The sequence below is a fragment of the Petaurus breviceps genome, unplaced genomic scaffold, assembly GCF_028583685.1.
Source record: "Petaurus breviceps papuanus isolate PSGF00001 unplaced genomic scaffold, PetGlider_PUasm1.0 37, whole genome shotgun sequence".
NCBI lineage: Eukaryota > Metazoa > Chordata > Mammalia > Diprotodontia > Petauridae > Petaurus > Petaurus breviceps.
The window spans coordinates 82,855,277-82,881,123 of NW_027186296.1; the positions used below are offsets into that span (position 1 = coordinate 82,855,277).

The following is a 25,847-nucleotide window of genomic DNA, read 5'->3' on the forward strand; positions in this document are numbered from 1 at the left end:
GATCTCAAAAAATATTCCCAGCTCTAAAGTCGTGATCCTATGATCAATTGAGAAAAAGAACTGCATAAAGGTATATTCCTATACATCTTAGTATATACAAATGTCACATTGATCAAACTAATAGTGATGAAATTTTATTCACTATCAATACTTATATAGCTCACCTGCACACCTTTTCTCATGGGGAACTAAGTTACCTGCCTCCCCTCCATGAGAAGCCTGAAGTAATAATTCATTTTAAATTCAGCTGGACAATGTTACTGGTACCAGAGCTCAGGCCCAATCCTAAATACTCAAAGTTCATAACATCCTTGGCACAGAATGGGCCCAGACACAATTGGGGCCCACAGACGTACTGGCATTACAAAAGACAGAATCTTCTTCCACCACTCCTTTCTTAAACAGAACTTAACTTGGTTACAGGTATTAGCAGGAAGAAATGGAGCAGAGAGGACCTTTTTGAATGTAACTAATTTTAGGTCTCTGTGCTAACTAATGATCACTTGATTTGAAGTGCTTAGTACTTGGCCAGGAAGAAATCAATCAGTGATCAATAGGGCATTCTAGCTCTTGCTCCAGTCTGACAGCCCTTGTGTGTGAAAATGATGACTCTGGGGTCGATGGCAGGTGTTTTATCAAGGGCTGAGCTCAATCATAAATCCTCATTCCCCAGTGTATTCTACACTCTCAGCTCTATGAGTGAAAATCTTGGAAAGGGGGCATAAAATTAATAGTTTCCTATAAACAATCAGGCTAATTCCTCCTGGGTCAGGAATTGCCTTGGGATATCCCATGACACTACACATAAGGGAAAATACTACAGAGTCTGATGAGGGGCCTTCAAGGTCTTGTGATTAGATATAAATTCAGGGCATCTTAGTATACTAGCATATGGGAGTACCTAGCTTTGAGCAATAGAATGTTACTGAAAAGTCTTAAGTTAAATTTCTATACATTTAATAGACAAGGATTTTTTTGCAAAAAAAAAAAAAAATTGGTAAATTTGTATTTCTAAGCATTTGGGGAGAGTTTGTTATTTAAAGAACATGTTGACTGACACCTTGTATTAAATAAAGGATCATTTTAGGAAGAGATTAACCACCTTCTAATTTTTCCTCAGGGTAATGTACAACTTGATTTAATCTGGCTCTCTTCAGAACTAATTTCTTTAACACTGGCCACACCTGAGCACTTTAATGTGGGAAGCAACAATCTAGAAACTGTCACAGTTTTTCACTGAACATCACATCTCGGATTCGGAAAGGAACTCGGGGTCTATCTTATTCAACCTGTACTTGAACAATAAATTTTCTCTTTAACATCCCTAACAATTAATCTTTAAGTCTTATCTTTCCAGCATATGCTTGAAGATTAGTAGTGAGAAGAAATCCACTGTCTTCGGTACAAGTCTTTTTCTCCTTGTGTGTTCTTTCCTCTGAAGGCTGGATTAGCACCAAACTTCAAAGCTTAAACAAACATGCATACATGTGCAAAACATGCAGTGCTATTGGTTGGACCATGCACATTGTAAAACTCAAATGTTACTTCTCTATTTATTTTTACATAACCCAGATCATATTACTTGTATGCCATGGGAAACTTTGATTATCTAATACTGCTTCATGGTTTTACTTTCCACCTCAGACCTCTCTGCTTAGCAACTCATAACTCAGGCAACTGATCTCTGGCTCTGCATGACAGGATTTGGACTTCTAGTTTCCTCTATGACAAAAGCCTCCCTGCCTAATGAAAGTCTTTTCTTCTTAACTCAAGAAGCCTCAGTCTGTGCCATAGGGCACCTCTAGGCTGACTCAGAGAGGTACATTTCTCTAAGTAACTATGTAACCTTGAAGAAATTGCCAGGCCTTTTTATTACTTCTTTATTAATAGGGCAAGTAGAGATAAGCCCACCTCTTCTACCTACTTCATAGGACTAAGGGAAGGATAAAATGTGGCAGAAGAGATTAAGCGATAGTATCAGATCTATGCAAAGAATTATTTATTACTATTATTACTCAAAGATCACATCACACTTCTTTATATGCAACTGGGATCTGACAATTGTCAGATGAAAGTTGTACTATAAATGCAAAGCATTGCAACATTATTAAAAGGGACAAAGTCAGAGAAATTATACTACGCTGAAACAAGTCTTCAAACACCCTTTGATCAGAAGCCTGATTTCCAGGCGCCAGCAGAACATAGCAAAGGTCAGCTTCTCAAGGGCATTCTATTAGCCCACTCACCCGGTGCTGTTGAGGTAACTCTGTCCCAGACTGCAATCTTTTGAGAGGGAGGATGGATTGAACCAGAATGCTGGCAGGCACTGACCATTGCTGTGCCGCTCATAGCCGTAGTCACTGGGAGGGAAAGAGCACATGGAAATCCTTTCAGACACAACCAAAAGATGTCTTCTTTTATGAAGTCCATTGATAAAGTTAACTTTTATTACTGTTATTTATTTACTGATCACCTTCCATCTGATTATTCAAATATTCATTCAACAAATTTCTAGCAACTATGTGGAAAGTCTGGTGCTAGAAGAAGCAGGCACGCATACATGCACATATACACAATAAATACATACACGTACATTTACATATACATATGCACGTATCTATATGTCTTTCTCTCAATATCTAGTCTATAATTTTATACCAGACCCTTAAGAACTGGAAGGAGACCAGAGTTCATCCAATCTAAGACATAATGGAAATATGAACCAATTCAACAACATCCCTTCACTAAAAAAAAAAAAAAAGTGATCATTCAGTTTCTGTTTCAAAGACTTCCTGTCATAGGGAGGTTTAAATGGCTTTCAGTTACATTTTAGGATAGTTCTAATTGAAAAAAGAGCAAAGCATATTTCCCCTTATGTTGAGACAAAATCTATTTCTCTGTAATTGTCATCCGTTGCTTCTAGTTTTTGGTCCTCTAGATTCAAAGAAAATAAATCTAATCCCCTTTTTCCACATGATAGAAATGCTTAATGTTTCTGGACTTAATATCCCAAATCTTTTAGTGTATTTCTTTTATGGCATGATTTGAGCTCTCTGAAACATCCACATCACTGTCTTTAGAACACATTCTAGCTTATGTCAGGGAGTATGAGATGTGTACACAGAATTAATTTTAAGAGTAGGATACATTAAATTCCACAAGAGGTACATACTATACTGGGAGTTCAGGTAAGAGGGAGAACTTCTGATTTGGGTAGTAGTAGAGCAGAAAAGGAGGTTTGGGGGATTCACATGGCAACCATTGGGGCAAGACTTTGAGTCAGCATTAAGAAATTGGTAAAATATCAAAGTATTTACTCTGTATTTATTTTTAACAAATTTATTTATGGAAATTTTGTCCTTCATGATGGAATGTAAGTTCTTTATGGACAGTCTGTTTCATTTCTGTCTTTGCACCCCCAGTGCCTCTCACAAATCGCTTAGTATATGCTTATTGATGGAGATATTTATTGATTAAATAGCGAAGTTGGGGTGGGGACCAAAGGCACATTTTAAGCATGGGAAATGTTCTGAACAATGGCAAGAAGCTCTGTGGTATGTTCTTTATAGCAGTTAAAATATTACACTCTTTGCTCCCAATTTTAGACTCACTGAATATCCCAGAGTTGGAAGGGAAATTCAGAAGCCATCTAATTCAATCCATGACTGAACAAAGAGTCGTCTAAGAAAGAGTTATTCATCCTTGGCTTGAAAATGTCTAATCATCCAGTGCTTATCATAGTTCTGGCACAAAGTAAGTCCTTAATAAATGTTTACTGATAGACTGATTATTGAGGAGGAAATGTCATACCTTTGGGGGCAGGCCATTTCTCTTTTGAATAACTCTATTTATTAGAAAGTTTTCCCTTACACTGAAACAAAAACTGCCACTATGCAACCTCTACACCTTGTGCCTAGTACTTTCCTCTGGGTACATGGAAAACAAGTCCAACTCTTCTTACATATAACAAGCCTTTAAATATCTGGAGACCATAATGATCACTTCTCTAGGTTAACTAGCCCCAATTCATTCAACAAATTCTCATATGTCATTAGTCTTGATGACACTTTTAATTTTGTACACCTTCCTGTTGGGAAAATCTTTACCTTGTCAGTAATCTTCCTGAAATATGGTTACCATTAATTAAAATACCTCTCCAGATATATTCACTACAGTAGGACTAGCATCTCTTATGTTGTGAAAGTCACGTCTCTTATTGTACCTTAAGACCATATTTTTTAACTGCCACATGCACTATTGCTTCATATTTATCTTACAGTTTATTCAAATTTTCTGTAGATTATGTGTTACTGGTCTGTGTTTTATGAAGCATTGTGTTATTTGTCCTACTGATGTCTCTTAGAAGGAGAATGGGAATGACCAGATATCCAAATTGATATGATCAAAACTAGGACATAGACATTAAATGTCCAAGTAGTTGGTTTTAGGATAAGGAAAAAAAATCCCTACTTTAGGAAAGTTGGTGAGTAAAGCAATAGAACTCATTATACCTACAATGAATTGAAAATTTGGATGGGCCCAAGAACTATAATATATTAAAGACAGCCTGACAAAGATACATTGTGTTAACACAACAAAGAAGGGAACATGGTTGAATGGGACAAGAAAGGAAGATTTCTTGTCCTAGGCTATTCATTCTTTAATTCATTCATTCAACAGTCATTTCTTAAGCACCTTCTTTTTTTCCAGGCTTTATGTTGGGGATGCCAAGATAAAAAGTCAAAGGTTCCAGCACTCAAGAAACTTATAATTTATTTGGTGGGGGAATATTTCTACAAATAAATCAATTCCAAATATACATAAAGTAATTTCAGGGGCCACTAGCAATTTGGGGATCTAACTGCTATTCTGAGAGTTGGGTTTAGGGTAAAGATTTAAAGGACACTATGGATTCTAAGATACCAAACGGTGGGTGTGAAGGCTGGGGGGAGGGAAATAGTTCGTGCTCAGCATGGGAGAGAGGATCGGCCTATGTAAAGGCATATACATGGGAAACAGAATGCCTAATACATGTAAGAACAAATATGCCAGTTTACTAGAATATAGAGCATGAAGGAAAATTGTGTGGAATAAGCTTAGAAAAACAGGATATAGTCAAATTGTGAAAGATTTTTAATGCTAAATAGTGGTTGTATTTTTTCCTAGAAGCTACAGTCAGTCAGCCAATAAACACTCATTAAGCTCCTACTAGGTGCCAAGCACTGGGGATATAAAAAGAGTTAAAAGATGGTCCTTAGCCTCAAAAATATCAAAATTTAATTAGCAGGAGAGAAAAAGTCATCAAATATGTACAAATAATCTTACGGCAGACTACCAGCACATTATTGCAATAGCCTAAGCAGGAGTTGATAAAAGCCCGAACTAGAGTGGTGGCAGCATCAGAGAAGAGAAGGGGACATATTTGAGAGACATTACAACCGTGAAATCAATAGGCCTTACTCACAGATTGGATATGGGGTTGAGAGATAGTAAGAAGTTGAGGATGACACCTAGGAAGTGAGCCCTAGGGAAAGGGGAGGATGGAATTGTCCTTAACATTTAATAAGCTGTCTACTGGACATACAATTTGAGATGCTGAAAGGCAGTTAGAGATATGAGTTTGGAGGCCAGAAGAGAGGTTAGGGCAGGATAGGTAACTTTGATAATCATCATCATAGAGATGATAATTAACTTCAAAGGATTTGATGATATCACCAAGTGATGTAGTATAGCTGGGAAAGAGAAGGCCCAGGACAGAACCCCATGGAACACCTATGACTAGAGGGTGTGATCTGCATGAAGATCCAGTAAAGGAAACTGAAGAATAATTTAATAGAGAAGAACAAAGAAAGAATCACGTCCTGAAAACCCACAGAGAAGAGAGTATCAAGGAGGAGAATTCAATCTACAATGTCAAAGGCTACAAAAAGATATAGAAAAATGAAAATTGAGAAAAGGCCAATGAATTTGGAAATTAAGAGATCATTGGTAACTATGGAGAGAGCTCCACAGAGAGCCACTGCAAGTCCTTGAGAAGAGTGACAGGCTCCTCCATATACTCTAGAAATATAAAAGTGGTAACTGGAGAGAGAAGTGAACCATTGAAAAAATAGGTGTTTCTCTGTACTAAAGGTAATAACTCAGTATAATTAAGTATCAAGAAAAATTGCATGTAGTTAATTAATGTTTCCCTTATAACCAGACATAACAATTTTGTAAAAAGAATGTGAGAGAAGATGGCAGAATAAAAGCAGGACCTCCCTGCTGTTCCAGCTTCCATCTTCCCCAATCCATGTAAAAAGGGCACTCTAAACAAACTTTGGAGCTGCAGAACCCACAAAATGACACAGAGAAGCTAACCTCCCACTGAGGACAGCCCAGCAGGCCAGCAGGAATCGGCCAGCACAGCTCTCTGGGAGCCGAGCCCAGCCCCACACCTGACCAGCCGCTGGCCAGAGGGACTCCAGATCAGTAACAGCGGTGGCATTTCCAGAGTTATCAACACATAGATGTGAAGGACCAAGTGAGAGGTCAGTGCAGTCTGGACTTTGGGACCCAGTAAGTGGGAGTGCATGGCTTTTGCCCCCCAGGGTGAGAAGGGGGTGAGAAGCCGCTAGATGCCTGCACAGACAGACAGCGCCTTGTGGCAGCTTCAGCTCCTGGCCTGCAGAGTGTAGGGGGACCAAGCACCAGTCTCAGGGATAATCGCTCTTGCTTGAACCTTCTTGGATCTGGATTGCAGTCTAGGGTGGAGGTCCTGGGGGTGTGTCCAGCTTGCCAGAGCATGTGGATACCTCAGAGAGGGCACCCATCTAATACCTCCAGCAGCTGAGAAAACCCCAGCGATTGGGATGAAAGCTCCCCTGTCTGGTGGCAGAGTCCTACTGTGGAAAAAAGCCCAGGGGGTCAAGTGATTGAAGGGCGACATGACCAGGCAAAGGAAACAAAGCACACAGAAGATTCCAACATTAGACTCCTATTTTGGGGACAAAAAGGAACAAAGCATGGAACAGGAGGAAGACAGTGAAGTCAGAACTCCCGCACCAAAAGCTTCAAAGTAAAATACAAGCTGGTTACAGGCCATAGAGGACCTTAAGAAGCAGATAAGAGAAGTGGAGGAAAAAATTGGGAAGAGAAATGAGAATGATGCAAGAAAATTATGAAATGAGAGTCAACAGTCTGACTGAGGAAAATAATACCTTAAAAAATAGACTAACTGAAATGGCAAAAGAGGCTCAAAAAGGCAATGAGGAGAAGAATGCCTTAAAAAGCAGAATTTGCCAAATAGAAAAAGAATCTCAAAAGCTCCCTGGGGAGAATCAATGCTTCAGAATTAGATTGGAGCAAATGGAAGCTAGTGACTTTATGAGAAATCAAGATGCTGTTAAACAGATCCAAACGAATGAAAGAATAGAAGGCAATGTGAAATAGCTCATGGGAAAAACCACTGACCTGGAAAATAGATCCAGGAGAGATAATTTAAAATTATTGGACTACCTGAAAGCCATGATCAAAGTAAGAACCTAGAAATCATCCTCCAGGAAGTTCTCAAAGAAAACTGCCCTGATGTTTTAGAACCAGAGGGCAAAATAGAGGTTGAAAGAATCCACTGATCACCTCCTGAAAAAATATCCCAAAAAGAAAACTCCTAGGAATATTACAGCCAGCCTCTGAAATTCCCAGATCAAGGAGAGAATATTACAAGCAGCCAGGAAGAAACAATTTGAATATTGTGGAAACACAATCAGGATAACCCAGGATCTGGCAGCTTCTACACTGAGGGATCCAAGGGCTTGGAATATGATTGAGTATCATGTTTCAGGGGAAAATATGGTCATTCAGTAGAATAGAGGACTTTCAAGCATTCTTGCTGAAAAAAACAGAGTTGAATAGAAAATTTGACATTCAGATACAAGAAGCAAGAGAAGCATGAGAAGGTAAACAGAGAAAGGAAATCATAAGGAACTTATCAAAGTTGAACTATTAACATTCCTACATGGAAGAAAAACCAATAATTGTAACTGATGAAACTTTTCTTAGTATTTGAAGGGAATAGAAATATATATGTGTCTATATATGAGGGCATATGGGCTATGAATACATATGTGAATGTGTGTATGTATGTTTACAGGTATACATAGAGGGTACAGGACCAATTTAACAGGAAGGGATGATACTTAAAAGGTGAAATTAAGAGGTGAGACAGGAATATAATGAGAGGAGATGGGGAGAGACAGAATGCGGTAAACTATCTCATATAGAAGAGGCAAGGGAAAATGGTTACTTACAATGGAGGGGAAGAACAGGAAGGCAAAAGGGAATGGGTCAACCTTATTCCCATTGAATTTGACTTGAGGAGGGAATGAAATACACACTAAATAGGGTATCACCCTCCAGGAGAGTAGGAGGGTAAGGGGCTGAGGGGGGGATAATGAAAGGGAGGGCAGGCTGGGGGGGACGGAAGTTGGAAGCACCCTCTTTTGAAAAGGGACAGGATCAAAGTAGAGAATAGAACAAGTGGGAGGTGGGATAGGAGGGAGGGAAATAAAGTCAGTCTTTTACAATATATCTACTATGTTATTGTTTTGCATTAGCCACACATGTACAACCTATACTGAACTGCTTATCTTCCCAATAATGGTGGGTGACAAGGGAGGAAGGGAATGAATCTGGAATTCATAGTTTTAAAATCAAATATTCAAATATATATATACACTTATTAATACTATTTTACATGTAATTGGGAAATAAGATATATAGGCACTGGGGCATTGAGATCCACTGGAAAAGTCGAAAGGGGTATGGGAGAAAATATGGGAGAGAACAGATTGGAGGAGGAGATATCCTGTGGTACTACTATTTTAGGGTGGTGGGTAGGAGAAAAATGGGGAGAAAATTTGTAACTGAAAATCTGGCGGAAATGAATGATGTAAATCAGAAGTTAATGAATCATTTAAAAAAAAAGAATGTGGGATCATAAAGGAGAAAAGAAAGGCAGGGATATTGGTTCAGTTAGATTAATAGACTTCACTGAACTTCACTCAGCAGATGTCTTACACATGTGTGTGCATGTGTATATGTGTGTGTGTGTGTGTTTGAGAGAGAGAGAGAGAAAGGGGGAGAGAGAGAGAGAGAGAGAGAGAGAGAGAGAGAGAGAGAGAGAGAGAGAGAGAGAGAGAGAGAGAGAGAGAGAGAGAGATTACTTTTGTTTTTAGTTCCCTATTGCTATGCCTCTTATCCTGGAAAGGCAGATAAGAAGGTATTTAGCATGTTTGTCCTAACTAACTACACAAGTGTCCATTCCTGCTTTAAGAAAATGCTAGATTTCATAACAGAATATCAATGAATAATCAGTGGCTAACCATTTGTGTCACCACATGCCTGACACAATTTTCTGAGACCACTCTCTTTCCCTCCAAAACGATGCTCATGATAATGGCGTTAATGTCACAGAGACCATATTGCATGTCACAAAGGAAGGTTTGGAGTATATTTTGGACTCCTTGCAGTTGCTGCTATTAAGAAAAAACTATGATCTCTCATAAGATATTTGGTGCTGGAAACAGAGATGGAATGCTTGTCAGGACCAAAAGACTGATCTAGGAGTGTAAGTCTCTTATTCTTGTGACAGCCAAGTTTACCTGCTACACACAAAGCAATTCTGGTATGCTTAGGAGCAACCAGATTATCTTCACCCAACAGGGTCCTTTAGGGCCTGCAATTAAATTTCTATGTAACTAAGTATTAATGGCAAAAATGTAATATGAATGCAATTTCCAAGGTGGCAGTAGGATACCCAGGATGGACTTATCGGTTCAAGTGAAAGGGTAAGATGATCATAAGATTTACAATGGATATAGACTTTTGGGAACAATTCCCTCACTTTCCTGAGGTTCAGAGAGGTTAAGCAAATTGCCTATGGTTGCAACACAGTAAAAAAAAAAGAGCTGAGATTACCAAGAAGGTGTCTGAGCCTCTGCCATGGAAAGAAAGTGTGGTTCAGTTCAATAACCTCAGTGTGGTGCTGGCAAAAGAAACATTACTGCCAACATCTTCTGGTTGCTCTTCCAAGACATCTGCATCAAAATAGTTAAGCTGTGCCAGGACTGTCTGTATTTATACCATATACTTCAAAGTCATAGCAGAAAACTGAAAGTGCTTCAGGAGGGTTTGGAGCCCTCCCCTGAGGAAAAGTCCTATGCTACGCATCATTCTCTCCCCAACCAGGTTTCCTGATATAAGCACTTTATTGATGAGTTTGGCTGTATTTTTCTCTCCTAGACTCCTCTGCAAAGAGGTTCCAGAATCCCTGTTGCCTCTGAGAACCTGGGAAGGGATGACCTGAAATCAAATATGCTTCTTGGCTTTAGAAAGATGAACCCAGGGCACAAATGATGACAACAAATTGCTGCCTGAAATTTGGCCTTCACAGCAGAGGTACAATCACTGCACATTAGCATAATTTGGCTCATTGGTGTGGCAGAGAATCTGCTCAACCTGGAATACTATGAGGAATGGTATGTGGGGGGGGGTGGGGGAGAGGGAAGTACAAGCTCAGCTGAAAAAACAAAATGCCAGGCACCTGACATTTGGAATTCTGCATGAACCAGCTGGAGCAAGTACCAGATTCCAAACAGCACGGGCAAGAAGACTTGAAAATAGATTCACTGATTCCAAGTACCCTAGAACTGGTATGACTGCTTATAGAAGCCCCTGTGTTCCTTTCAAGGATTTATTTTTATAAAAACTTGCAAATGGATGTCATGCCAGGTGAAATCATTTCAGGGGAGGGATGACCTTTCATTTTGTGGCAATAGAACACAGAACCAGAGAGACTCAAAGGATTGGAAGGTACCCAAGGAAGTCATTCAGTCTAGCCTTCCAAAACATTTTTTTCAATCCTTCAGTTAGGATAACCATATCTGTTGAGAAAATTACTATACATTTCTCCTACCTATGCATTCCCTCTCATCTCACTAAGCTAGAACATAAAAGGAAGGCTGGATGCAGATAAATTCAGGAGTTGATGCACAAATTATCATTCTCAAGAGTGTTTAGTAAAGTGAGGGGAAAAGACAAGAATAGAAAGATAGAGGGAGGAAGGGCAGGAAAAAAGGAAAGAGGAGCAGGAAGGGAGAGAGATGGAGAAGACTGTAATAATTGCAATTGTTTTAGAGTCTGCTGAAAACTTTGACTTCCTTTAGTTTCCAAAAGGGAAAAAAAATCCCCTCGGAAGCCGAAAAGGATAGGAGGCAACCAGAGGTGAATGATCGCCAGCTTCATCATGCAGAGTAAAAATATTCTTAACAAAGAATCAGAAATTTCTCTTTGACTTGGTTTGGGAGAAGAGCTCATGGATGAATTAAACTTTTTACTCCCTTGAATCTTCTTGTATGGGAGGGGTAGCTTTAGTGGTAAATATGAAGAAATGGCAAGTATACAACATGTGTAGACTAATTTAAAGAAGTGATTTAAGCCATTGTTCCTATGCATATATGAATCTTTCACTCATGATATATACATGAATAAACATAATCAGAAAAAGCAAACAAGAAAAAAAAAACACACAAGCTGGTCATGCCAACGACCTCTAAATTCATCACTATGTGAATGTCTTCTGATAGTCCAATGGAAGAGCCTTGACCAGCCATGTTTGACTCGCTGGTCTTTTCCACTATACTTTAGCTGCACTCTCCCTCTGTTCCTACAAGCCCCCTTCTTACAATGGTGATTTCTTCCTGGAATCTTCATTTTAAAACAGGGTCTAGATCACTCATGATTCACTCTCCAGTCTTCATCACCATGCCTTTAAGCCCACATGATGCAATTACAGATTCTAAGTAAGTACTAGAAATAATTAAGTGTAAAGAAGCATACTTTGTGTATGAGGGTAGGGAAACTTTCCTCCAATAATTTGATGGAATTTTAGGAATGCATGGCCTTTAAAAAACCTGCCAACACTTCATATATGATACACACTCTATTCTAAGGAGATAATAAAAAAATCATCACCATGGTGGCATAAAGAATCATCTCTGCAATTCAAGGGGGAGTTACCCCTGCATATGAAAGATAAATTGCAGAGAAAAGCAAGCTTAGGTAGAAAAGCTAAGTTATTTTTCCAGTGGTGGTTCAGCACCCAGTAGTCTGATGATACATCTAGAAGAGAAAGGACATCAGGCCTATGCAACATTGGAGATGTGAATGGTGTTGGCCACATGTGTTCCCAGAACATGTTTCGCTCTACCCCTGTACTCTATGTGTGTTCTGCCTATTTTTTTCTTGCTGAAGTTTTATTTATGGGACAGTGGGTACCAAGTTTACAAAGAAACATTTTGTTACCACTGGTCTTGCTTTGATATTCCAGGAAATGCATTTGCTTCAGGATAATTATATCAACTGTCTGCCTAGAAAATTTGAACTTATTGCAGGATGGGGTGTGGGGGAACAGTTCATGAGGAATAGAGACTCCTAGAGGACCTTTAATCTTCTGGTATTGCCCCCACCCAACCCCAAAACCCTACCTGGGACTGTTAACAGAGGAGGTACTACTATATCTATATCTATCTATCTACTACATTTATATATGTACACATACATTATAAAAACATACTACACACACATGCACTCATGAGAAACATATACACATAAACTATACACCCTCATATATACTCATCCAACAAGTATTTGAGGCTCTTCCCTCTGTTAAGGACTGAATTCATCCTTGTGAGAGATACAAAAAATAAGGAAAGGCCCTCACAGAATGAACTTCCTAGTACAGAGAAAAGCCATGGACTCTAATGGATATCATAGATGTCAATATATGAAAATTTAATAAGACAATTACAAAATGCTACCAGGGTAAAATGAGAAAAAACACTTTCAACTACTGATATCATGGAAGGCTTAATGGAAGCAGCAGAATTTGAGTCATGACTTGAAGGATGAGTAGAAATTAGGTATGTTTGGAAGGATCAGTATGGACAAAGGCATGGAGACAGGAAAATAGTATAAGGGGCTGATAAGGAAAGAGTGAATGGTCCATTTTCCTTGAAATACATAGACTACATATAGAGTAGTGGAAGCTAAAGTTTATCAGTTAACTGAGGCCATATCATTAAGTGCCTTAAATTACAGTATAAGGAGTTTGAATATTATTTAGACAATAGGGAGCTGCACAAGTTTTGTGAGCAAAGATCCGGTGACATAATTAGTATAGTGTTTTAGGAATAATAATCTGTATTACTACGATTAGAGGGAAGAGACTGTATTCAAAGGGACCATCTAGAAATTGTTGAGATGATCCAACACATCCAATAAAAGTGCTTGTAATGGTCATTTGAAGATCCCTTTTTGTATTGGCAAGTAAGCAGGTACTTACCACTTAGTAACTAATCAAATCTCTGAAAAAGAAACAGAAAGTATGAACCCCTATTCCTGACTTAACAGGAAGGGGTTGGCTGAAATAGGAAACAGCTAATGCTGTGTATATAAGAAAAGCCCCTGGGGCAGCCAGGTAGCACAGCGAGTAAGAGCATAAGAGCACCGGCTCCATTGTTGAGAAGACCTGGAGATCGAATCCCGGCTCAGACACTTAGCACCCACCCAGAAACACCTGGCCATGTAACCTGGAGCAAGTTACTTAACCCCAATTGCTTAGGGGTGGCCAGGTGGCTCAGCGAGTAAGAGCACTGGCTCCAGTGTCGGGATGACCTGGATCAAATCCGGGCTCAGATACTCAGCACCACACCCAGAAATAACTGGCCATGTAATCTTGAGCAAGTTACCTAACCCCGATTGCTTTAAAAAAAAAAAAAAGAAAAGTCCCAGAGAGGCACAATCAGAATTTCTTGGGACAAGAATCTATAGGTAGAGCAGCTATAGAAGAGAGAATGGTGACCTGAGCCAGAATTTCCTGAGAACTTTTGGTGGTGGAGCTTCTTCTGAACCTTCTTCCTGGGCCCAGGAGCCCAGGAGCCCTCTCCCCCCAGGCTGGATAATGTGATTCTAATTTTTTGAATGAGCTGCAGAAGACTGAGGAAGCATGACCAGGATGTTAAAATTTTGTCTGTTTGTGGCTTGGTTGAGCCTTGAATTCCCTGGAGCAGAAATTGTGAAGGATTTGAGATGGGCTGGACCCTGTGAACTTCACGGTGGAGCAGGACCTACCCAGATAGCTGTACAAGGAACTGGGAGCCATTGAACCCAGGTGACAGTCTGGTGAATCCAGGTAGAATCTGGGACCATGGAAGGGGATCCAGGGAATCTGAGAACCAGCCCCAAGTCAAGATGAAAAGACATTTTGGTGGGTACTGAATAATGATGAAATTCTAGTTTACTAGTGACCTAGGGGTGGAGGGTTTGTGTATCTTCTAATGATTGTACTTAGTGATTGATTGTTGAATAAGTGACTGATTGAGTTAATTTAGTGTGCCCCATGAGTGGAAGACTTTAACTATGATACTTTGAGATGATTGTTATTTGTTTTAAATATTGTGACCACTTTGGTGAAAACTATGTGGCCATTTTAATGATAAGCTGTTATGAATACTATATTGTGGTTTTTCTATGATAAGTTGTAACATTGTCAATGCTGTGCTTTGATTTGTTATGGATTAAATAGAGTGTTCACTGTACCATGTAATCAGAATCTTGAAAGCTCTTCACAGCAGCAGTCCTCTAGAAAGCTGCTAGTGCGTGGCTTTATATTATGGCATGGTTGACAGCATTACAAAGTATAGTGCCTCAATTTGTTCCAGGATCCATGGCCATTAAGATTGAGATTGTAAGGCCAAGGATCCTGGAGGGGTAGAATGTAATGGTGAGCACAGAAGTGGTTCACACCTTGTTTCAGCTATTGAATTAACAACTAGTTACAGACTGTTAAGAAACACAATGTGTGGGGGCGGCTAGTTGTGTATGGCTTTACAGTGGTCAAAGTCTGAACTAGGGTAGTAGCAGTGGAAATGGAAAGAATAATATAGATAATCCAGAAATAGAAATGAAAGGGCTTAGTTACTGATTGTTATAAGGACTGGAAAGAGAAAGGGTCAAAATGATAACAAGGCTGGAAGATTAAATAACAAGGAGGATGGGGGTATGGTATTAACGAAAATGAGACAGTCAGAAGGGTCACAAGAAAAAATGGGGGCATAAAGTAAGATAATAAATTCTGTCTTAGAAATGTTGTTTGAAATTTTAGTGCACTTGATTGCATGCCGCCCATGGGGGGAGAGAGGAGGAGAGGGAGAGGGAGAAAATTTGAAACTCAAGGGATTGAGGAACTGAATGTTGTAAACTAAAAGCAAATAAATAAATTTAAATTTAAAAAAAATGTTAAAAATGAAATGTTTGTGCACATGTATGTGGAAATGTCCTATATATACACACATATATATGTCTCTATATGTTTGTGTCTGTGTGTGCATATATGTGTGCATATGTACACATATACACATAGATACATGCACACATATGCGCAAACATGTGTGTATAATGTGTGTCTCAAGTTTATGTGATAAGAGGACTTGACATATAAATTTGAGAATCATTAACATAGATTGGACAGTTATAGCTATGATGAGATTGCCACAAGAGTTAAGAAGCAAAGAAGAGAACACTAAAATTAAACAATGGAGAATTCTAATATTTAGAAAATAAAAGGATAATATGAAGAAGAGAAAAAGATGAAGAAGGAAATGATAAACTGACTGAAGCATCAGGAAAGAACAGTGTTATGGAAGTCAAGAAAGAGAAGGTATAAAATAAGAAGGCACAGTAATAAGACTAAACTTCAGAGCATTCAAGGAGGATGAAGTCTTATAAAAAGTCATTTAATTGGGTAATTAGGAGGTAAATGGACCATAGAACAATAGTATATAGAGCTGGAAGGGACCTTGGAGATGGCCTATCTTAACTTATAAATTTTACAGATGAGAAATAAAGGCAAGGAAAGGGAGAACGACACCCCAAATCCCAAATATAAGTGGCAGAACCAGAACTCGGTTATTGAATTCATTGCCACATAACTTAAGCATAGTCTTCCATTGGTGTTAAGTAGTTCTGTTTTGGATATGTTGAGTTTGAAATGTCGCCAGGGCAACTAGTTTGAATTGACCAAGAAGCATTTACCCATGCTAGACTGGAGAACAGGAGAAAGTATGGGGATGGAAGGATATATAACTCTGAATCATCCAGATAGAAATGATAAATAAATTCATGGGAGCTGATGAGAGAAAGAGAGACAGAGACAGAGAGAATGAGAATGAGAATATAATGGATGATGAAACTGAGAACTAGCAGACAGAGATGTAGAAGGAGAACCAGGAGGGAATAGTGTAACAAAAACCTTGAGAGGAGAAAGTATCTAAGAGGAGAGTAATAATGGTCAATAATTTCATGTATCATAGAGGAAAAGAAAGATGAAGAAAAGATCATCAATCTTTTTTTTTTTTTTTTGCTTTTTGGAGGGAGGAATGCAGGGAAATTGGGGTTAAGGATCTTGCCCAAGGTAACATGGCTAGGTCATCAATCTTTCAGTAAAATAATCATTAACTTTGGAGAGAGCATTTTTAGTTAAGTGATGAGGACAGAAGTCAGACTTCATAGGGATGAGAAGTGAATGAGAGAAAAGGAAGCAGAGATAATGCATGTAGACAGATTTATCTAGGTGTTTGTCTAAGAAAGAGATGAGAGAGATATAAAAGACCTTTTTAGGTGATAATAGTGTCACCTTCTTATTCCTGATCAATAAAACCAGGGAAAATTCTTAAGGAGAAAGGGATAAGGAGAACTTAACTCCAAGAATATAAACACTAAACCTTTTCTCTCTGCTTTCCTGTTAGTAGGCTATAAGGGTGAAATTGATACTTGTATCCAGGACACTGACTTAATCTACACTACATCCTTTTCTCAACAAATTGCATTCTGGGGAATGATTTTTTTCTATAGACCCTAAAAATATTGCAATAATGCTGGTGTATCTAACAGATACACAATTACAGTAAATTGACAATATCATCTTTTGCCTATACTTTACTTATGCAAAAGGTAAAATGAACATGCCAAAGAAGAGAGGAAAGCTCACCAATCAAAATCAGCCTCTGTACAGACACATGGTTCAGAAGCCATGGCTCCCGCATATTTTCCCTGCATGCATTTCTTCTCTGATTTACGTTTTTTGTATATCCTCTTGGCTCCCATAATGCATGCCTCTCCCTATGTAGGAAAATAGAGATCCTAAATAAATAATCATACTACCCACTTCTGGTAACAGTACAAGTGAGTTCTGACTAGCCTTCAGTATACGAATAAGTTACAGTAAATTGATTTTTAATTAAGAATGTTTAATTGGTATAGCTAATGTGAATAATAATACTAATAAACCTGAAGTGGTTGCATTATTTGAATTCACATTGTATATTTCAAGTGGGCTGGAGACAATTACCACATTTTACATAAGTGGAACTTTGAAGAGTGGAATTCAGATATATGTAGCCACTTTTAGAGATTCATTATCCATACTAACTGGGACCTTGCTAAGGAATCCAATATCTAAAGGGAATTTCCAATAATCTAATATTACAGAGCAATAAAAATATTCCAGAATACACCTGGAAATTAGTAAGATCAAAAATATTAATTATATCATGATATAAAAGCTGAATGAACTGGGATTATGGCAGATATATTTTAGAGATGTATAATCCCCATCCTGCCCCTTTATCACATCTGTGACCAGATGACCTCATGGCAATAATTTCACATCTTCCTTTATGATGAGAAAATAGTATGCAGTATTCTTTAAAAGATTCAGATAAAAAGCTAAAACAACTAAATGACAATGTATGCCAAAGGAGATATACCAACTGTATTGAAATCTACCATAATTTCATCTTTTTTCTTCTGAACACAACTGTGACCCAATATCCTTTGAAATTCAATACAACCATGCTATCAAATCCATCTTCATAGTGATTGAAAATTCAGTGCAAAGTTTAATTTAATCCATTTCTATCTGCCTTCTTTGGACTAACTTGCTTTATCAGTATCTATAATACATTTATATGTAAACACAATACTTAGATTGTACTTTGAGTACATAACATACTAATTCCTAAATATAACAATTATTTTACATTAAGATTTTTTTAGTCTCTTGTAGAACCCAAGAATTTTTTCTTCCTATATAAATCAGAGGAAGGAGGGATCATCAAGGCCAAGACAAGGGGCAATTCCTTATTAATAAGTCTGTTCTCCTTGCACCTAAATTATATTGGAAGGAGCAAAAAGATATTGCATAATACAAGGGAATTAGGATAATAAAAAGTGCTTCTTTAGTTCCACTTATCCAGTTTAATATCATTGTTTTACGCCTGTTTTTGCACTGTTGGATAAAGCTGAAGCTCCCCTCTCCAGTCCCCCTCCCATAGCCAGATGACATGCCCAGACAAATTATGCCTGGATCTTGGTGCTCAGTTGGTATTTCATTTTGAGTTGTAAGTCTAAGCCAAGCATATTTGAATTTTATCTCATTATATCTCAGCATAATAAAAACAGAAATGACTTCACAACAAGCTATAAAGGCTGAGTTTGTTCACTCCTGTGGAACACAAAACACATATGGAAACACCAGACAGGAAATATGGCCTCGATAACCCCAACCTCCTCCCCACTTAGCCGTCAGGAAGAATATACAACTCTGATGACTCTGTGAACTAGTACATCTTTCCCCAACTTTAGGCAAAGCTCCAACTTGAATCCTCATTCCACTTACCTGGCTATGCAGCTGCCATGGTCTGTAGTCTTCCTCAGCACACCGCCTATCAAATATAGACTTGTAGTCTACTTTGACCAGCTGCCATTCAGAACGATGGCTGAAGTGTCCAAACACTCTACAGAGCACAGCAATGGGGAGTGTAGGTGTGTTAGAACATCAGTAAGTATTACTTCCCATTGAGTTAATGACTATCAACTCTAGGGTCCTGGTTGTTACTCTACTGTAATCTTTGTACTGACCTCTCTCAGGCAGCTAAAGCTCAACCCTCTTTTCTGCCTGCCACTAGCTAACACTAGCTCCCTGCCCCCAGAGTCATAATACACTTCCACACTTTAAGGTCTTCAGAGAAAGAGCCACAGTTTAAACTGGACATTGCTGATCATATGGCATAAAAAAGTGAATGATTTGCTTTCTCAGTTGTTGGTGTGCTCTGCAGATTTTGCAAAAAAAAGGAAATGGAAAAAGCCAAAGTTTAAAACAAAGAAAAACTCTATCTACACTCATCTTCAGAAAAAAAAACAAAATTATTTGTGTTGAGTAATTGTATTTTTGATAGAACATGAAATGTGCTAGGATATATTCAAACAAATCTAGCTTCACTATTGAAACTTTTTGTTTAGTAAAGGCCAATATATTTTATTATTCCAGTAAGTTTCCCTTACCCAGTTTTGTTATTAGGTACAAGTTATATTTTGAAAACTTGAATACATGCATTTAAAGTCCAGATTCATCTATCATTAATGATATATTTCTCAAAATACTAATTGTGATGTATTAGGTAAAGAAAGACCACAGCAATGTGTCAAATATGCCTCGCCTCCTGTTTGTGTTAAGAATAGGTGTGGTAGGGTAGCTACATGATGCGGTAAATAGAGCACCGGTCCTAGAATCAGAAGGACCTGAGTACAAATCCATCCTCAGATGCTTGACACTTACTATCCATGTGACCTTGAGCAAGTCACTTAATCCCAATTTCCTTGTCTTGCACCCTCCAAAAAAAAATATGTGTGGTTGATGACAGAAAAAAAGAGGAAAAAAATGCTCCATTTTAACAAAGGAACTTATTTTCTTATGCTCAAAAATGGGGTGCATTCACATGTGTTGCTACAGCTGTAGGTTTGCAATGATTCAGTGTTTCAGGCTACTAAAAATGGTTTGAATTTTAAAAGTATAAATATCTATTATAGGGCTAGAAAACATTTTTTAATGACACGCTTCTTCATTTTGGGGTGTGAGGCATGAGGGAGATGGATCTGTGATTTCTTCAATGTAAGGACTCCCACTATATAAGGAATAACTAGCATTTATATAGGTCTTTAAAGTTTGCAAAATGCTTTAAAATGTTATTTCATTTTATCTTCATTATAACATTGTGAATTAGGTGCTATTATTATCCCTATTATTCACTTGAATAAACTGAGGCAGAGAGAGGTTAAGTGACTTGCCTAGCAACTGTCTGAGACCAGATTTGAACTCAAGCCTTCCTGACTCCAAGTATAGTGTTTTGTTTACTGTACCACCTAGCTGCCTCTTGTATGGAAACTTCTGCTAATGGAAGTTGGTAACTCATCTGTCAAACAAATTCTTAGTTGCCTGGAGCATTGAGAGTTTAAGCAACTTGCCTGTGATTACATATATTTCTATCTATCTATCTATCTTTCTGTGTATCTATCTAATCTATATCCATCTATCTACATCTATATATCTATATCTATATTGATATAGATATTTCTCTCTCATATATATGTATATATATAATACATATATATATATACATAAAAGAATAAATGCTTGTACCTAGGTTCTAGTGGCTCCAAGGTTGGCCCTTTCTTATTCTTAATATTATACTTTTTAATTACCAGGAAGAAATTAGAATGGGAAAGTTACCTTCTATCTGAACACATTGGTTCTCCTTACTAGGAAATGTAGAGTCATTTCCACTGATTTTACACATAAAACCAAATTTCTCTTCAATTATAGAGAGGCCTTAGAAAGCATCTCTAGAAGCTTTAACCCTAACCACCTGCTGAAAACTATCTAAGCAGCTATCTTGGACAAGGCTGGAAAACATAGGAACTTCTCACAGAATCATACTTACGTCATAATCAGAGTCTCTTCTCCAGGCTCACCCAGGACTCCATCCACAAAAAGAGGGATGGAAGTGAAACTGTATTTACTCCATGATCTCCCTTCATCAAAACTTAACCTAGTAGTAAGAAATACAGAAATAGATAATTAAGCTAATTAACTGAGGAATTTTTCCCCCTCAAAAATATAAGGAGGAATAAGTCAGGCAATTTTTATAGTCAAAGGGACATAAGCAAACTGATACTTAGAAGTCAGAAATTATGCTTAAATTCATCTATAGAGATAGACACAGTAGGGCTGCTTATCTAAGACCCAGGAATGTTAGACTGCCTCTACCAGGGAAAATAATGCCGAAAGAATATAAGACACATTAAACAATCTTCTAGGGGTGGTTCAGTGGCGCAGCGAGTAGAGCGCCAGCCCCGGAGTCAGAAGGAGCGGAGTTCGGATCTGGCCTCAGACACAACACACACACATAAAAACCTAGCTGTGTGACCTTGGGCGAGTTACTTAACCCTAATTGCCCTCCCCCCCCCCAAAAAAAAGAAAGAATCTTCTGGCATATGTACTCTTCTCAAATTTTAAACCTCAGTGAAATATTCTCCATATTCCTACTACAATTCAAATAAAGATATGGTAGACAGGAAAATTTGGAGCAATTGCTTCCAAGAAGGCCAAAACATATGACTATTTATAAGGATGGCTTTCAACCTAAAGCAAATCTCTTAAATATAATGGCTATATTTATTCTTTCATTTCACACTTATTGATTGCATATGATATACAAGATTATCGTTTCCAATTGACCTTCCCTAATTCATCCCTAAGCCTACAGGCACACTTGTTCTTTTGAATTGTCATATTATGTTGTGTTTCTCAATCTACTATTATATTATATTTTTTTATTCTATTCCATATGTGTTTCTATGCCTTGATACCTTTGTGAAGTTGTAAACTTTTTGTGGGTAGATCTCTAGACCTTTGAATATCCATCAATGCATAAAACCATGCCTCATACATTATATTTGCTTAATATCTGTTTTTGAATGACCAGCTTCATTTTAATGTAATTGAATATCTTATCTTATCTCTGTTAGGTTTTATATTTGCTATATCACTGTTTACAAAGACTAGAAACTCAGGGATACCCTGAGAGAGTGGAGAGAAAATAATGGCTTGTTAACATCCTTTTATCCATAGTGTATGATTCACCAACCACTAGGGTACATTTCCTGCAGCCTTCCTTTCCTCTTGCTGCATGTCCCTGAGACCCAAGCCTTTGCTTACCTATTGGTCTTGTACTTCTGTATTGTATTCCCCAACTGAAATCACGATGCTCTATTTTCAGCATTTGAATTATTCACTGCCACAGCAACTCATAGTGGTATTGCAAACGAGATTATGACTTGAACAGAGGCAGAGCAGCTGAGACCCTCTTATGTGAAAACAGGTAGAAAATCATGGAAAACCTTGGGGCTCTAAACCTGCCCCATATACATAAGCACAACTCAAAGCCATTGAATTTGCCCTTGTATATAAACCATAGCCCAAGGGGTTCAGGAATACTGCCAAGGCAAGAGGGATACAGACACTGAGAACCTAGGGTTAGGTATAGCATTTATAGAGCAGGCGATAAGACTTGTAGAGACAAGTGACTAAGAATTGCTGTAATTCTAGGCAGTTTCACTTGAGAAAACTGAATGTAAGAGGTTAACTACAAGGAGTTAAAACTTCTCAAAAAAAATATATCTTGGTATCTTCATTGGTATATTTTCTCACCCATAATTCTGTGGGAGTGGGAAAGGAACTGTCATATCTGAAAACCATAATTCATTTTTTCTTTTACCCCAAGGGCAGCCTTTTTTTCCCTTTTTTTGTGAAACTGCATTCAACAGTTTCATGTTAACAGAGAGAGGGTGTAAATTATGTTCTGATGGATTCTGGCATTTTACTACAAACACCAGCACAATCTGTCTGCTGATAGCAAGACTTTGGGATGGGTTTTTGCAGTTCAGAATGATCAGCACTGTGTCACAGCAGGCAGCACCATTACCAGAGATGTCGGATCGGCAGAGATGTATGTTTCATAGCAACCAAGACCCCACCTTGATCCAGGTATAGAACACTATGCTCTTCTTCAAAGATCTATGGAGGAAAAAAGAACAACACAGAAAAACTGATATATCTACTTTATCCAGTTCTCAAAGATTAAATGCAGAAAAGATTCCAATCAATAAATCAACAAGATTTTACAGTGATAATTCTTCCCTATTCACTCCCCACCCCCAAATCTCAGGAAGTGCTTAAAGTAACAGAATGGATTTTTTTTTTAAATTCGAAAGGATTATAGGGATTATGTTTTATCTAAATTCTCCATTTTCCAGAATACCAATAGGATCACCATATAACGTAGGAGGAAGAGACTTAGATTGAAGTCAGACAACAAAATTCAAATCCTGTCTCTGTCACTTACTACCCATATGAATTTGGAAAATGAATTAAACAACAACAACAAAAAACTTTATCAAGTGCTTACTGTGTATGGGCACTGTACTAATAACTAGGGGTCTAAATATGAACAAATAAGATAGCCTTTTTTCTCAGGGAACTTAATTCCAATGGGAAAAGACAATACATGTTAGAAGATTAAAGTTGGAAAGTGAAAAGGAGTTGGCTGAGGGTACACACACAGGGCTTGGATGGAAACTGATTGGAAAGAGAAATGATAACTTGGTTCTGGGAGAGATAAGGTAAAAGGAAACCAGTTAGAGACAGGTCACTTCACATCTCTGGACCGCAGTTCTTCATCTATAAAATAAAGGGATTAGCCTCAATGACCACTAAGATCCCTTCCATCTCAAAACCTACACATCTGGGATGTCTAACTATCAAGTTTGCTCAAGGCCACAGAGTTTAGTTAGTGGTGAGGCTAGGATTAGAACTTTGGTCTCTTGACTTAGATTCTTGTGCTTTTCCATTCCACTTCTACTACTGAAAAGTAGAAACATGTTCTTGAGGAGAAGCATCCTTGCCAAATGTGCTATTGTCCTGCCAGGTTATGAGGTGGTTAAATTTAAAATGGGAGAACTGGAGTCCATTCCTCTGTTCCTAACATGTTCTGTGTATCATCCCTCAAAATGAAGAGTAACTAGTTTTATGCCTGAAGTGACGTTCAAGGAGTGGGAGAATACCAAGTAATCCACTCTAGCCTTACAAAAACAATGCTCAGAGATCTTCAAATCAAGGGCACTTCTCAGATACCGATGCTGTGCCTATGTTCAGTAGATCTTCCCAATTAGGTCTGGTGAATATTCTAGATAACAGAAGATGGAGTAACACAGTGTCTTATTAGACATGTCTTCTTCTTGTATAGCATTTTTCTTTGAGAGAAGGGCACTCAGGGGCAGGATGGGATGAGGTACCACAATGTTTTCAATCTCTTCTCAAATTTCCTTCCCAGAGACCACTTTATTAATCCCACTTTTATATTCCTATGCACACCTATATATCATTCTCTAAGTTTAACCACTTTCTTATTTTTTGAAGTACTTTTCTTTCCTCTGAGCCCCAAGGAGCAGAGTTTTGTACCTATAAATGATCTGGATCCAAGAGCTGGTAAAGAAAGTCTAAAACAGGTCACCCTCAGCAGGAAATGCAATGCAGAGGATTCTCACTGCTGAGTGCACTCACCTGCATGTTAGATTTCAATTTATGATGCTAGTTATTGTATGATAATTAAACGTCAGTGGGTTATTAAAACATATTTATTGAAGTGTAACAAGCACGCATTAGACACATATCTTGTTATGATTGCTAAACCTCATTAAGTGCCTGTTTTATAAGCAATGGATACCTAATTTACATGCAGAAGACAGACAGGAGGCATTTGAGCTAAACACATTGGATTAAAGCGATTCCGCTTCTACTTTTCCTGACATATGCACTCTGATGGTTATTACTCTGTCTTGTGCACATGAGATTTAAACATCTCAGAACACCACCTGTGTAATGGCTATTTCTTTATGCAGCAATTCTTACAATGTTCTGTCTTCAAGGCAAAAGGAATTTATGGAGGTAACTCTGAGTGAGGCTTATTATAATCAGGCCCTTCAGGCTTCGGGCTCCATGAACAACAAAACCATTGGGTTTTCGACTTTGTTTTATGAGAAAATTTCATTCTGATTTAATTTGGTTCATTGTCACTTACAGATTTTCCTCTTAATAAAAACCAAACTAAGTTAACAAATGAATACTAAATAAAACTGACTGGGATTATTATAGTTATTACTGGCTTTCGAAGACTCTACTAAAATTCAACTTTAATGCCTTGCTTTCTCATAGGTTATTATTCCAAAGGTACACCAACCTGAAAAGCTTCCAATATAAGCTGGATAATGAACTGCCAGAATGCCTGTTGTTTATGGACCAGTATTATTACCAAGTTCAGACATGCACATCACTATCAATCAATCAACAAACATTCGTTGTGCCCACTATGTGCCAGACACTGTGTAATGTATTAGGAAAACAAATTAAAAAGTAAGACAGTCCCTGGTCTCAAGGAGTTTCACATATAATCTTTGGATACCAGGTGATAGATTTATATGGATTTATTTTAATTTTTCATAAAAACCTTTAAAAATAACTGGGTCTCCCTGATCTTACTCAGGCTAGTAAATAGTAAGTAGTAGCAACTACTCATGAACCTGATCTCCAGACTGATAGGTATGGAATTTTTAATCTGCTCTGTTTTTCTACCTGGCCCAATTCAGTCATTCTTAGGTAACTGGTTGTTCCTCCACTTCTACAGGCTCACTGTCATGGTGCCAGACTTATTTCAGACACCTGGTCAGTTTTATCCTTGCTGTAGTATAAAGCTCCCAAACTCAAGTGATTCACCAATGTCAACCTCTCCAATAGTAGGCATTCTAGGTCTGTACCACCATAACTAGTTGGTTAAAGCCATTTATGGAAAAAAAAA

General features: G+C 38.1%; 1 protein-coding gene across 3 annotated transcripts in view; it reads right to left on the minus strand.

The window, feature by feature from the left end:
* Positions 1–25,847, minus strand: part of SORCS1 (sortilin related VPS10 domain containing receptor 1) — a 711,184-nt gene that overhangs the window by 113,120 nt on the left and 572,217 nt on the right. For all 3 annotated transcript variants that reach the window (XM_069098910.1, XM_069098911.1, XM_069098909.1), the window contains exons 13-17: positions 22,920–23,011; positions 20,877–20,984; positions 18,776–18,893; positions 17,087–17,217; positions 2,247–2,360 (exon numbers count right to left, since the gene is read on the minus strand). In XM_069098910.1, coding sequence (XP_068955011.1) covers positions 2,247–2,360; positions 17,087–17,217; positions 18,776–18,893; positions 20,877–20,984; positions 22,920–23,011 — 563 coding nt within the window. The remainder of the gene's footprint in view (positions 1–2,246; positions 2,361–17,086; positions 17,218–18,775; positions 18,894–20,876; positions 20,985–22,919; positions 23,012–25,847) is intronic.